Raw genomic sequence first — 14,744 nt, 5'->3', positions numbered from 1 at the left:
TTATACGGACAAATATTTTTTTAAGCCACTGTATATAAAGTTCGCGGGGCAGTCAACGGTTAAAGTTTTCTCAAAATGCATAAACAAACACAGTCTAGCGATCACTTAATGGGATAAACTCGAAGCGTATTTAAATCTTCGCGGGCCGGATGTCTACATACGAGTGCGACGTAGTACCTCGCCGAGTCGTCACAACTTCCGACCATAGTTTTGCATCCTTTTTTCCGAACGTCGTCTGCCGTTGTAATCATTACACCGTGGTGATAGTACAACGAAGTGGAGTAGTGTCAGAAGTGGCGAGTGTCGAGCCGTTTTTCTCCGAAGGTGCCGAGAAATTATGGCCGTTTCTTCATACGTCGTTCCGTAACAGGTAAACGAACGTTCTCGCGTAGTATAATTCAAACGCGAAACAAAAATCTTACGATCTTTGGAACAAGATCGTAGAAAAATCTCCTTTTTCGAAACTTTGTTCCGCGACGCAGAGAATTGTGTTCGGTATATTGACGATGGCACGGATGAGTTTTCTTCTGTCGATCAGACACACGAGGCTCGATACGTTTCCCGTCGCCTCTGGTTGACGGTTCTATTCCTCCTGTTAACACGGGATAAACAGCCCCTGCGTTTTGCTTTATTTCGCCGCGTGATCCGAACGTTCGACGTCGGTGTTTCCTCTTTTTTTCCTTCGTCGTTTTTGAATCGCCGCCAGCGTGTTAATTAAACAAACAAACTGTGGCCGAGGCGGGTGTTAATCGGACACGCCGCAAGAAAATCTGGAAAGGACGTGCGAGTCGATGAGAAGAAGGAGACGGCGGAGGAGAAAGAGGTAGGAACTTAGGATCATCGTGAGATATGGAGAATAACGACGAAGCGCGCGCCGTGGCCGAACATGCGTCGACGTCAAAGGAGAAACCCTTGGAGGCAACTGCTGGCGATGATTACGGCTGCGAGCACTACAAGCGAAAGGCCAAATTTGTGGTGAGTCTTTGGTCAATTGTTTCCCTTTCAGCTTCATTCCATGTATATTCTGTCATGTTTGCTAGAACAGTAACATGGTTAATAAAAATCTGTCTTTTAGCAAGTGTGAAATAGAAAGTTTCGAGTAAATGATCATTAATTACTTGATGAATCTAGCTTATGTAAACTCATATTTTACTGAATGTAATTAAAGTGAAATTTAAATGTAGATTCACCCTCTGAATTTTATAATATACAGTGACTACAAGTATTCGTGTTTTCCAATGTCTCTTTCATCAAATTCTACATTTCATTTTAATAATATTAAATCTTTGTAGTAATATGAAAGTACTACTAAATATAACAAAGTTTAATATATTTGGGCGTAATTAATTGACATGTAAATGCTATAATAAATACAATTATTGCCAGCAAATACTTTTTAATAGCTACTGTATATAGTTTAGGTAATTTTCCTAGAAACTTATAAAACAACGAAAGAATTTTCTTTTCTCCTACAATTAGTGTAATATTTCTTATCTTTCAAGAGTCCCCAATAAAGTATTGTTAAAGTGTATTACTTATTATTAAGACAGAGATTAAGATCTATGTATGTACTTTGAATTGCGACATTGTGTTTGTTAAATAGTAATTATGACACTCCCATTCTAGCAAATACTTCACTTCCAAAGCTAATTTTCCTGATATCTCAAAATTGGTGACAGTTTACTGTGCTACTCTTCTAGCAAAACCTACTATACATATGTATAAGTACATATGCGAGGCGCTCTGTTTTCAGTTTCGATCACGCAGATGTTCAGTGATCAGTTTGCGCGATTCAGCTGCGAGGCAACATGTTCTTCTCGGGTACCGTTTTTAATCCTTCCGGCGTGTCTCTACGGCTTCGTCTCGTGTCAAGCATTTTTCGAATTTTGTCACGGTATACGATGACTTTATCTACTTCACTCTCGATTTTATTCTTCCTAAATAAATAACAATGTAAGAAGCGCTAATAGAGTTTTCTTTTTATGTATATCATTAATTGATCTCTTCAAGTGATCGCAAATAACGTACATCACCCGTTGACAGTTAATTACATATATTAATTCGCGTAACAGCGCTTCTACGGTATATATTTTGAGTTATTCAAAGAAAGAGGCGGAATTGAGATTTTTCTCAAAACAAATTTGTTGCATTTTTTATATGGTGAATAGTATAAAGTCGGATCTTCACTGAAGCTGCAACGAGCAGCTTTTTGTTACTGTCCTATATTTCTTAAAAAAGTCGCCAGTATGGTTAAAATGTTTTTATAAGTTGCTATTTGTTAAAATGTTTTGGAATATGCAGGAATAAGAGGCGATAAAAAGCTCCTTCTTGTTACTATAGTGGAAATCAGGCTTAAGTTACTTACAGTGACGGACAAAAGAATGTTTATAAAATAAGAAATATAAGACATCATAATTTTACAAAATGGATTCATACTTATTAAAAGCAACGGATAAATATAATATATCACAGAATAGGTGATTGTTATCAACGTGTCAAATGTTCAGTGCAAAAGTTTTTTTATCCGTCACTGTATCTATAATGACTTATTCGTTACTTGGTCGTTTATACATTATCGCATCGGATTGTAAATACATTGTCGCATCGCATGCTCGAAATCACTCGAACGATAAATTAAACTGTCTGATTGTTTTAAGAATTCTGCATGATAAATAAACAGTTGACAATTTATCGATTTATAACCGGTTTTTTCAACGAATCTTCACTCGACTAATAAACCGAACTTACAATTCTAGAAGCGCTTCAAGCGCCATCTAACACGATAAATAAAATTCGAAAAGCATCCATAAAGCGGTCTATTTAAATTTCCCATCAAAATGCACACTGAAAAGAAAGAAGAAATGCAAAAAATTTGAAAATCAGAAAGATTCGATATACCTTTGTGACTACCCTTGAACTTGCTCGGGTAATCGATAGTATAAACTTGTTTCTAAAATAAACGACACGGGTAGCGGTCTTACAATTAACGACTGACACCGAAATCGCTCGTACACGAGCTTTTTCTATTCGCCGTGTGTAAACACGAACGTGCATCCCATATGTGCGTGTGTGTACGCAGCAAACAAATCGATGAAGTTCAGCCATGTGTTGTGTAACGAGACGCCCTCTTTCAAAGTGCTGCTTACCAATTGCCGCGATAAGCCAAATGTCGTGTGCTGCTGCTACGAACGACCAGTGCTTTTGCGTCGTCTCGAAGAAAAAGAAACTGTAATTATAAATTTTTTTCTTTTTCAAAATTTCTACAATTTGAATTTTTATTTCATCTTTTTATCCTCTTGCGAAATACGCACTGAACTCTCGATTTCGTTTTCTGTTTACGTTCACCTTATTTACCTGAACGCATAAAGATAAGGCACTGAAATTTTTGTTGCTCAAATATTGTCCAAGAGAGTAGCACCGTGAATAATCCAGATAGGCCTTCTACCGAGAAAACGCTGTGTACATTGCACTTGGAGAGGTGTACGGTATTTTAGTCAGCAGTTTCTTTTTTAATATTTTTTTTTTTGTAATTAATAATAAAGGTAATAGTAAAAATTCAATTAAATTTGAAGACTAGTTTGTTTATTAAAATATTATACCGAGGATAGGATCTTCATTATTTGTATTTTATGGTCCTATTGTAAGATATTTTCGAACTAGTAGCAGTGGAAAAAATTGTACTAACAAACTATTTATCGATAAAAATGAATAATCTTTGCAGTGGTATATTGAAATATCTATAACTCGTGTTTCAATAGCACATGGAGGATTTGAACGACTACCATGTGCGCCATCTAATAGAAACTGAATAATCACAATCGAAGTCGATTATATATTACATACCACACTTGCGGCGATCGTTATAATGATAAACTTAATCCTACTATAATCATCAAATCTTCATGTCCCAATCTCATTCTTATTTCACCAGATAAAAAGAACTTAATATTTTAATTTTTATTACTTACCTTTTCTTTAAACAGAAGAAAGTTTTTAATAATAAATAAACAAGACCGAAATTAATTTGAAGAATATACCAAGACTAAAAGTTAGGTTAATTCGAGGCTTAACGAACCATTGTTACATGGAAAAGTTTGAGAAATGAATCATTTCGGTCTTTCTGGAAATAAAAGGATTGTCGACAATTTTAAATGTTCTTCTAACTGATTCATATAATTGATTCTTTCGATGTCGCTGAACGTAGACACCACGTGCAGAATGAGTTCTATACTGGTACATATTACATATGTTACCATATCCTCCGCACGCTGATCTGTTTCACCGTATGCTGTACGCTGTCGAACGGATTTGCCGAACGCTTATAAGCGCCTGGCTGCATCGAAAGGGTTAGGGATCAAGGACGGATTCATATGGGGCTAATTGGATTATTATCTAAGGCCTTCGTTTTCTGAAGTGCTCAAGGATTGTCGAAGCCACATTTTTATAGTGTTTTAACGAAAAATTTGAATTTAATCCTGCTGTTCTCACCTCACGTTTCTACCTCTTTAGATATCTTTTTTTTTGGACTACTTTATACATACAAATCATGGAATATATAAAAGGCAGTAACAATATATTAAATGCTAAAAGAAAATATTTAGCAATTATCTATATTTCAATAATATACAAATTGTCCCAGCAATTGTGGTACATTCACAGGAACAGGAAGTACAGGATGATTCTACGTGAAAAAACAAGTCGAAAATATTGAATAAAATTTGTTCATATAACGCTTCGTTTTCGAGAAAATCAAATTTGAAAATTTGTCAAATACATTTGAACTTGGCTAATTACCAACTAGGTATGAGCAAACAATCAGCAGGAAAGTAATCTACGTGCGAAAGTAAGTCAAAAATGTAAACAAAATTTTCGTTTGAGGCTTCATTTTCAAGAAAAAGGAATTTGAACACGTTTGATACGCTCGCATGATAAATTTTCAAATTTATTTTTCTCGAAAACAGCATTTTATAGAAAAATTGTATTCTACATTTTCGACTTGTTTCTTTCGCGCAGAATTACCCTATTGACAATTGTATTACAATTGCTAAGACACCCCATGTATTGAAACATAACATCTATTTGGAAGAAAGATAGAGTAAAAATATACATGATCAAAATATATTCTTATGTCTCAAAAAGTACGTTATATTTAAAGCTGATAGTTTACTATATTTTCTATCTTTTTTTTTCTTTCTAGACACCATGTTGTAACAAAGTATACATATGTCGATTTTGTCACGACAAGGAGGAGACCCACGTGGTAAATAGAAAAGAAGTCACGGAACTTATATGTGTTCTATGTGACACTCGTCAGCCTGTACAAGCCACTTGCAAAAATTGTCACTGTCGCTTCGGCAAATATACGTGCCTCGAGTGCAATTTGTTCGATGACGAAGACAAGAATCAGTATCACTGTGACGGTTGCGGGATATGTAGGGTCGGCGGTCGGGATCGATTTTTCCACTGTGCCAAGTGCAACATGTGTTTACCGGTTCAGTTACAGAACGGGCATACGGTATGTAATGCACCATTAAATTTTGGTTAAATGTTAACGAAAATGTTCTGTTACTTATGTAGTGTATAGTTGCTTGCCTAAGCTAAAAAAAAATTGCTCATGCATTTAGTATATGTAATACATTGAATACGCTTGATTAACATTTGGAATGATAAATTGAAAGAAGTTTCAGCTTTGAGTATGAAGATATAAATAACGCTAAAGAAGAGGAAGCAAATTTAATAGCCAATTTATATATAAACTTTTATATTTACTCTGTCAGAGTGTGCTTAAGTAATCTTACTCTAATAGAATTATATTCTTAAGAATTTTTTTATTTAACTTTCATTATTGAATTGCAATATTAATTGAGTGTAGCTTGTTTATATAACATAGTTATATTATTAGATATAGTTGATTCTGTAAGATAATTGCTTGTTTATTATTTTCAGTGTGTAGAAAATGTTTCTCATGCAAATTGTCCAGTCTGCTTGGAGGATATTCACACAAGTCGTATACCTTGTCACATTCCAAATTGTGGTCATTTGCTTCATCGTACGTGTTTTGAGGAGTTGTTACACTCAGGACATTATGCTTGTCCAACTTGCCAAGTGTCTCTTCTAGATATGACTGATCTATGGAAATTTTTGGATATGGAAGTATCGTCAACACCAATGCCAGAAGAGTACAAGGATTACAAGGTTGATATTCTGTGCAAAGACTGTCACGAGGTAAAAATAGAATCTTATCTTACACATTTGAACTATACTGTGCTTTACTTAATCAAGAAACAATGATAAATTGGATGGGATCAATGAACAAATTGTTTAATCTTCCAGGAATCAACAGTAAAATTCCATATTGTAGGTTTGAAATGTTTAAATTGTGGAAGTTATAACACTTGCAGAGTCAAAGGATCCCCTTCTCCAGGTAAATATTATTTAATAAATTTTATTTTTGTTCTTTCCCTAATAATTTCTATTTTTGCAAATAAATCTCTATGTGTTTCAAACTTTTTAGCAGATCCAGATACATTGGACTAAATAATGTCAATGACGTTGGCGATGAAGAGAATTTACAACGCTAGAACTTTTAGTATTAAAACGAGAAAAAGATGCGAAACGTTCCCGAGAAAGTGTCGCTTTTAAGCGTTTCTAACAGAAAGACATTAGGAAATGGCCTCTTTGGCATTATACCTCTACTTGTTTTTAGTGAATTTATACATCTTTGTTGATTGTTTTCAGACTTTTTATAGACGTTATTTTATTAGGAGGCTGAATGTATGATATGTATAATGATCAATGCTTATATCTATAATCATGGAAGACCGAAAATTATGGAATAATCGCAGTTTGAATCGTAAATTCGAATCGTTTAAAAAGAATAGTAAATTCCTTTTCCGCAAAGATACAATTTTTTCGTAACCATAGCGATCCTAAATGAAACAGTATGACACATTCTCGGCAGTTTTTATTTTGTTACTAATTGGTGGCGCGGTATGCAGTGTCACCCATTTCCTAAAATTCTTCTCGCGCTGTTTTCAAATAGATCTTTATAAACATTTCATGATGTGTGACTTTCTTTCGATGCAATCTTTTCGTAAATGCTAAAATCAATCAACATATACCGGTAGTACTAGTCAAAGAAAGAAAAAAATCCCCCTCTCTTTTAGCTATTGTTATAATCGACAGCTAAGAGTTCCTCTATATTATCTATTACACATAGTTCCCTGATGTTATATTACGCAGCTATATGTAGAGATAGAAATTGATGAGATTATTATTAATAAGACACATTTTATTCCTTAATGAATTATCGTACGCGCAATTTTCGAAAAGATCGCCATCTAGTCAAAGATTACTTGAGTCACTTCTTGATACGATCGTCCTACATGTAAAATAAAAAAGAATGCGCGGAGGAATCTCAGATAGTTGGGTGACGTAAGCTAATACCTGACACGATAATTCTTTGAAACTTTAAGAAATAATATTCGTATCATAAGCCTTTCGAAACTGTGAAATTCGATCTGTGTAATTTCAGGCTTCGACATTCATCTATCGAATTTTATCGGGCATTACCATCATGTTATTGTGAACTAAAAACAACTCGTGGATATATACTTCGTAATGTTGTACGTATGCTTAGGCATCTTTTAGTGCACGCGTTTGCAACTGCGCATTTTTTTGGTAACGGAAACATTTTGATTTTAATTTAATTCGATACACTGTATTACAGATTTGTCGACTCTATAAATAATTGACATTTAACATAATTTATACGTAATAGTGGAAGTAGATATTATGTATTTATCGTAGTAAAGCAGATGAACACTTTTGATTCATTTTCTTCCAAGAAAACATGCATAAAATTGACTATAAATTTTAAACAGGACTAACACGTCTAACTGGTTCTGTACAATTAGTTGATGATTCACATTGCTTGCTAGAACAATATTTACGTACAAAGGCAATCGACGGTATTAATTTTTATTCATTCCAACTGCTATTGAGAAAAATATATCCAATAAATAAACTGGAGACAGTATTTTCCTTTGAAATTAAATAATTAGTTAAATATTTAACCCTTTGCGGACGGGTCCGCTCGACAAGCGAGAGCATCGCGGTAGACGAGAGGTATTGGCGCGCGCAGTTGAGAAAATATACACGTTGAACGTTTGCGTTATTCATTGTCGGGGCTTGTATTATTTTCATCAATATTTAGTTCATCATCATTGTCGCTATTACTAGAAATATTGAAACATCTGAGCCGATTCCTTGTTGAACGGAGTTCGTTTCCACTGCCTGAAGCACTATCGTCGTTTTCTATCTTGTCAGGTTCAAAATAATGCTCGTCATCACTACTATCACTATCGAACATGTTCTTTCTGGATATTTTAGGCATCGTGTATAAGGTATTATAAAAAATATATAAGACATAAAAAGCTTGCTGATTCGTCTGGTAATGCCAATGAAAGACTGAAATTCGTTTTGACTCGACCATCATCCTACATCGCGAGTTTACGTTATACGGAAGATAAAATTTCTAAAGATCTATAATTTTCTTTCATCAAAAACATAATGCTGTTTAGTTTACTACACCCATATGTAAATACGCATTAGATTATCGCCCAGAAAAGTAGATGTACGCCAGCCACTTCAAAATAAGTGTCCGGAACTGTGAATAGATTTGGGCGGCTATTTGCCAACACTCGTCCGCAAAGGGTTAATAAGAAAGTAAGCATACTTTATTCATTTTTAGTGTTAAAAAGATCATAAAATCAGATCATAAAGAATGTACAATTGATAATGAAGGTCGTACTATAAAGAAAGGATAAAGGAGGTAATTTCGTATTTAATATTGTACTGTAGTTTACTAATTTGTCTTCGAGATTCTATAAGGAACCGTAAATTCTGTATGGCGTTGGAACGTGTAGAGAAAACGCGTGTATCGAAGGAGCCTTAGAGTTACGTTCGACGCTCACTGCATCACTAATGAACATTATGGTCATATCGTCTCTAATTTAAATGTACTGTTGGATAATCTTGTACCGTTTGCGTTTAGATACTCTGTAATTCTACTCCCAATATGAGGTAAAGCGCGTGTCTTTGTGCGGCAAAGTCTGAGAAGACACCTTTAAGGTAACATACCATGTTTGAAGCTCAAATGAAAAGAAAATTGAGTTGGTTAGGCACACTCGATATAACTCACCATAATTGTGAGACTTTTGTCGAACTATTTTTGATTGTTTGTCGATGTGTACGGGCTGATCATTGTCTAAGCACTTATGTCTTCTTTTGTCCATTCCATGGCATTCCAAGTTTTCATAAGAGTAGCACACCGATGTACGCCGAAAATTGAATTATTGTTACTACCATTATCGTATTAACAACGTAGCACGGTAAAACGAAATCGTGACATACCTCTCTCAATTTGTAAGGCTTTCAGACAACATGTGTCGTGCTGGTTAAAAATAGGAAAATAGTACCAACTGTTTATTTTTTGGTGTGATTATCATCACGTCTTTATTATTCAGTTGTAAATTAAATATCAGTTACAAAGGCTCTTTGTACATAACGGCCGCAATAATGCTTTTGTTTTATATTATATAATATATACTATTGTATCAAATAAACCGACTATTATTTTATTCTTTTATCTTTTTGTACGAACGTGATAAGAAGTCGCTACGTTAAGTGTCAGAAATTCTTCGACGTTTTCAAGTACAAAATAAATTGTATGTAATATCATGATCCATGCGAGAGTTTCTTTACGTGAACATTGCTATCTCTGATGCTCCTTAAAAAAATTGCATATATATCAACATATGTATGTAATTTGTACGTATCCCACCAGGAACAAGCAATGTTTACGAAAGTAAGAAACTGTTACAAAGATTATATTATTGTTATTTTTTTACTATATTATTTCTTTTCACGTTTATTAATTATAAGCCACTACAGTAGCAACATTTTATCATCTACAAAAAAAGGCAGAAGTGTCTTTTGCTTTGCTTTTGTTTCTGCTGTTTATTTTGGAGTTTGAGAACAAACTATAAACAGAAGTGTTGGTAAAGCGTGACATTTCCTCTCCTTTCAAGATGTAATTTCAGATGAAACATGGTTTTCTTTGTTAAAACAAAATTCGACTGCTTGTATACATACGCTATGCATCGGAATACTTCAATATTACATCCGCGGTTACATTACAAAAGATGATTACAAAACGTGATCACAATACGCAAAGCATTCGTATTTAGCCTGTAAAAAAATTGTCTAATAGATTTATTTTTTCTTCGCCATGTTTTTTTATTTTTCTCATCTCGTTCGACAGTTTTGATAGAAAAAGGCCATATTCCTTAAACGGAAGCGCCGTTTAGTTTTAATTACGACTAGTTCAATGTCGCATTTTTTGTACCACGAAGTGCGACCGAGCCCCTGCGACCGGCTGCAGAAAGGCTGTTAAAAGTTCAGAGAACGAGGACGTAATGGCAGGTATCCATGGCTGCTGAGGAATCGTCGGGCGGCTCGCGTCATTTCCAGCTGATCACGCGTGCGTCCACATGCCACTGTTGTCCATTGTGCCTCCAATTGTAGCTGTGATCAAAGAAATCAAATTATGAATCTTTCGGTATTAATTACATAAATTTATCATTAAATTGCTGATTTTTATAAAATTCATATTTTTGTGGACATAATTAAAATAAGAGAATCTGCGGTCTATTTATCATATACCAAGAGCATACGGAAAGAACAGGAAAAATCACATTTCCTATTTTTTACAGAGGAGTGGATAATTCTCCCGTTTAATCATAATGTTTTGAGGGTAAAAGGGCTGTTCAGTCAAGGATTTAACCGGTTATTTTCGCTCTTGCATTGTTTTGAATTGAAAGCGATCGTTAATACTGTTCCTCTACCATTACGTTCTCAGCGTGTTATATTTCTATGGGGGGGGGGGATAAAGGCCCAGTACTGTATGCATGGGGATGGACAGCAAGGCAATACTATGGACACCTTTGTGAAATATTCCAAAATACGTACTCTGATAGCGAATCGTTAAATTGGTCGTCATATGATCATCTGATACTTATGATAGGATCTTTGCTATTGGGCTGTGGAAAATACAATGTGAAGAAGCTAAAGGTACATGCCATTAAGTATATGTTAAATTGCTCCTGCGTACTATCTGCATACTGGCTATCAGGTAATCGAAGCATGAATTTTATCTTTTAAAAATAGCAATTGTTCTTGACCGCGGTATAAGTTTGGCCTAACATTACCTTTTACGGTTCGAGTTACTATACTCAACACACAAAGTAATATTAAAATCAGAAAATCAACGAAAATGCACTTCGTGCCTTTCTCTTGAGATCTTCATATACGAGATAGTAGATATATTAGCGACATCTAAGATGTTTATATCTAAATTAATGCCGGAATTACTACATACGTAAATATGCTTCTTATATTTAAAAAAAATTGCAGAATAAACGTTACTAACTTTTAAATATTTAAGATTATCTATTACTCAACCAATTTTGGTAGTTAATATCGACTCACAGAAGCTATGTAATACTACAAGGGTCTAGACTGTAAGGAAATCCGATCTCTCGCGACAGATGTCTTTCAGTATCCAAAAATTAAATACCACAGTGATGCGAGCAGAAATCTGACACGAAAATATCAAATCTCTAACACGATTAACCCTGTCGAGGGTTGAACAGATTTTAGAAAGAAAAAGAAACCACTCACCTTGGCACGTTTGACTGGCCTAAGCGGTAGAGGGCTGAGAATACAACAGGGACTGTCGAACGCGTCGAACGTGATTGCTCTCTTGGCATTAGGCTTCCGTTGTATGGACACAAAGTCGTGGGAAGTCTAGAAAGGATAGACACACTAGCTACAGCCGGCGATTAAAAGAACGCATTTATAGAAAATGTCTAACTATTCGAAAATTATTCCTATTCTTTTCTTTTTTGAGAAAAAATATTCGACTGACAAGATCTAAAAATTTTCAACGTCAATATAGACTTCAAAAGTCTTTAAGACAGTCAAAAGTTTTACGAAGAAAGAGAAACGGGGAGGGAATAAAAATATAAAGAAAAAGAGGGAGAAAGGACATACTTAGATAGAAACAGAGAGGTTATGGGGAGCTTTTTCGAAGAATTAGAGGACTATATGTCAGTTCGATCATTTTATACGTTCATGTTTTTTTCACTGGGGCATGTTTCACACTCATGCTAAGATTACTACCACGTTTCATTGTAGAATGACTAGGCCTTTTAGGTATTTTGCTTTTCCTTTTTTTCTCTCATTTTCTTCGCACGGTTGCGAATTAGTATCGAAGAGAGCGGCATCTCGCGACCGATGGAGTCACCGCTTGAAAAAATTGTTCTTTGGACTTTGTCGACTTTCAGGACACAAAGGATGAAGGGATACAGGATGAAGAAATACTTTGGTACGCTAGGCCAGGCCTGTACAAGGGCGTTTTTACGTTTGAGTTAGTTATGAACATGCGGCAACTCAACGTTATTACCAAAGGAATAAAAAAAAATATATATATATAATATGTATATATATTAATATGATAATAAATAAACGTTATCTTTTATTTCTAATATATATATATGCATCTATATATATATTATATATAATTATACGAGACATGATCCGGGAAACGATCGAAGGACGAAGGAGTCGCGAGGATATACAATTTGGAATGTGTACAAAAATGGTTAACGCGCTCCATGCCGCGTGGATCACCGGTGATCCATCCTCCCGTTTAATATTGAAGTTAATTAATGACTAGGGAGACGAAACTGAAACTGGAAACATTTCGGTATAATCGATAGTCTCTTGTAATTAAATATTAAATAATCGTAGTATTTAGATACTAATACTATATTATAAATTTACATACACACATGTTTAACCTGTTGTGCACAGGATTTGTTCTTATAATAACTTAGCCACTTTTGAAGTTAGGACTTACTAATAGCATTTTAAAAAAGCTTTTATATAATTGACTATTTCTTATCTTTTTATATAACAATAAATAATAAATTAAGTTTCACTGGGTTAAGTGTTTCCAGTTTACTTCGCTCCCAAAATACCAAATATACACAAATAATTTACACGAATAAACGTCAACAAAATGAAATAAAAAGAAATTAATGACACGAGTCTAAGGTATAATTTAATTCTTTGTAAAATTAATCGTAGAAGGAGAAAACTGAAGCAAACAAAAACAAAACAAGGTCGACCATACATATCTACGTACATCGAAACCAAAGAGTATGGATATTTTCAATGTATGTAGAATATAATATGATGAACATCAGCCAAAAAATAAACATTGTAATACACGCAAAAATATAAATTAAGTACTTCATAATACGGCTCCTTTGAGCCCATTGTTTCCTTACTTCATGATCATAAGTTTCGCTTCAAGCACATAACATTACTGCATACACATAAATAATAATTTAACAAGGCAAGCATACGCGTTGTCAAAAAGAAAAAAATAAATTAATCATATAAATAAATCAAACCGATATTTTACGTCGTTATTAATTGTTAGTCGTGTTACTTTATTATTATAATACTTATGACTTAAGAAAAAAAAAGATCGCTAATAATCTTTGGATTGGACGATACCAGGGCGACAAAAGGGAATCAATAATCATAGTTACAATTACGAAGGACAAATACAAGGTTAATTCCTCGCGCGCCTTGGTTTTATAACATTTAGTCATAAATTAAAAGGAAAGAAAAATCGAAGAGAAAGATAGAGAAGGGGCGAGACATATTTAACGTTAATTGACAGGCAGGCATGATTGAGTAAAATATACTAAACAAAGGAGAGAGAAAGACAGTGTTAAAATAAGAGAGTTAAGAAAAGGCCGGCTAGCGTGTCTAGAGGCGATTGGTACGGGAATAATACCAGGATAGGGCGGGTTGAGTTTGCATCTGTGATTGAGTATGGACATGGTTCTCTACCTTTACGGGGCTAGTTCCTGCTGTTAAGAAACTATCCTCCAATGCCATGGATGCTGGTGAAAATAATACCGATGTGTCCAAACTTTTACTCTGTAATGTAAAGAAAATAAATTAGTGAACTAAATAATAATTTTATATACTAATGTTTAAACTGCGGATTTTTATGCATTAATGGCAAATTTAAAAGTGCAAAAATATATAAGATGTATATAATCTGTAAAAGTACATAAAATATTCGAAATAGGATATTCGTTTTAATATGTAACAGATAAGTATATTTATAAAAATATGAATTTTGCATAAATATTCGCTAATGTTACACTCTAAATATCGACATACAACTTACCGGTGTTTCTACAACGAAACTTATTTCGGAATTATCCTGGGAAGCGTTCGCCCAGGCTTGACAGAGAGCTTTACGCGCTCTCTTTCCACCAGGAGCGCTATTTTCTTTACCCCGCCGTCTAATCGTGCTGTAACCAGAGTCTTGAAGGATGGTGCTAGTCCCTGCTAGACTTTCACGGTCGGTTTCTTGTTTGATGATCTCCGTTAGAGCATCTAGACGACTTGGGGTGGCAGGTAACTGAGTAGTCGCGCCGCTGCGCCGTTCTAATTCTGCTAACGCGTTTTTGAACGGTGTTGGCGTTCTCGGTGTGTTCCCATCTGTGACAAAAATATAATAATAGCAACAATATACAGTCTATCAAGTTCCAGATAAAATTAGAAAGCAACGAACGAAGGATTCTATCAAAAAC

At 34.6% G+C, this 14,744-nt stretch overlaps 2 protein-coding genes across 8 annotated transcripts in view; one reads left to right on the top strand and one right to left on the bottom strand.

The window, feature by feature from the left end:
* Positions 1–196: 196 nt before the first annotated feature.
* Positions 197–7,060, top strand: Rchy1 (Ring finger and CHY zinc finger domain containing 1). 3 transcript variants are annotated; one of them, XM_069112887.1, is made up of 7 exons: positions 197–975; positions 1,754–1,894; positions 3,080–3,228; positions 5,198–5,515; positions 5,947–6,225; positions 6,334–6,424; positions 6,518–7,060. In XM_069112887.1, exons 2-7 carry the CDS (start codon positions 1,768–1,770, stop codon positions 6,535–6,537), a joined length of 984 nt encoding a protein of 327 aa, XP_068968988.1. In that variant the 5' UTR covers positions 197–975; positions 1,754–1,767; the 3' UTR covers positions 6,538–7,060. The 3 variants fall into 3 exon arrangements, with proteins under 3 accessions (XP_068968988.1, XP_068968981.1, XP_068968995.1); XM_069112880.1 differs by having other exon boundaries at positions 6,515–7,060; XM_069112894.1 differs by lacking the exons at positions 1,754–1,894; positions 3,080–3,228 and having other exon boundaries at positions 203–975; positions 6,515–7,060.
* Positions 7,061–10,364: 3,304 nt separating this feature from the next.
* The window catches only part of Myb (proto-oncogene like protein Myb), a 40,272-nt gene continuing 35,892 nt past the window's right edge, over positions 10,365–14,744 (bottom strand). For 4 of the 5 annotated variants that reach the window (XM_069112731.1, XM_069112712.1, XM_069112721.1 and 1 more), the window contains 4 exons: positions 14,336–14,652; positions 13,990–14,079; positions 11,743–11,868; positions 10,365–10,587 (listed from right to left, as the gene is read on the bottom strand). In XM_069112731.1, the coding sequence (XP_068968832.1) occupies positions 10,453–10,587; positions 11,743–11,868; positions 13,990–14,079; positions 14,336–14,652 (668 nt within the window). In that variant the 3' untranslated portion in view covers positions 10,365–10,452. The remainder of the gene's footprint in view (positions 10,588–11,742; positions 11,869–13,989; positions 14,080–14,335; positions 14,653–14,744) is intronic. The other variant, XM_069112741.1, reaches the window with a different exon arrangement.

The sequence above is a fragment of the Bombus flavifrons genome, chromosome 1, assembly GCF_040668555.2.
Source record: "Bombus flavifrons isolate JBK064 chromosome 1, iyBomFlav1_principal, whole genome shotgun sequence".
NCBI lineage: Eukaryota > Metazoa > Arthropoda > Insecta > Hymenoptera > Apidae > Bombus > Bombus flavifrons.
This window is presented reverse-complemented; position numbering and strand designations above follow the sequence as displayed.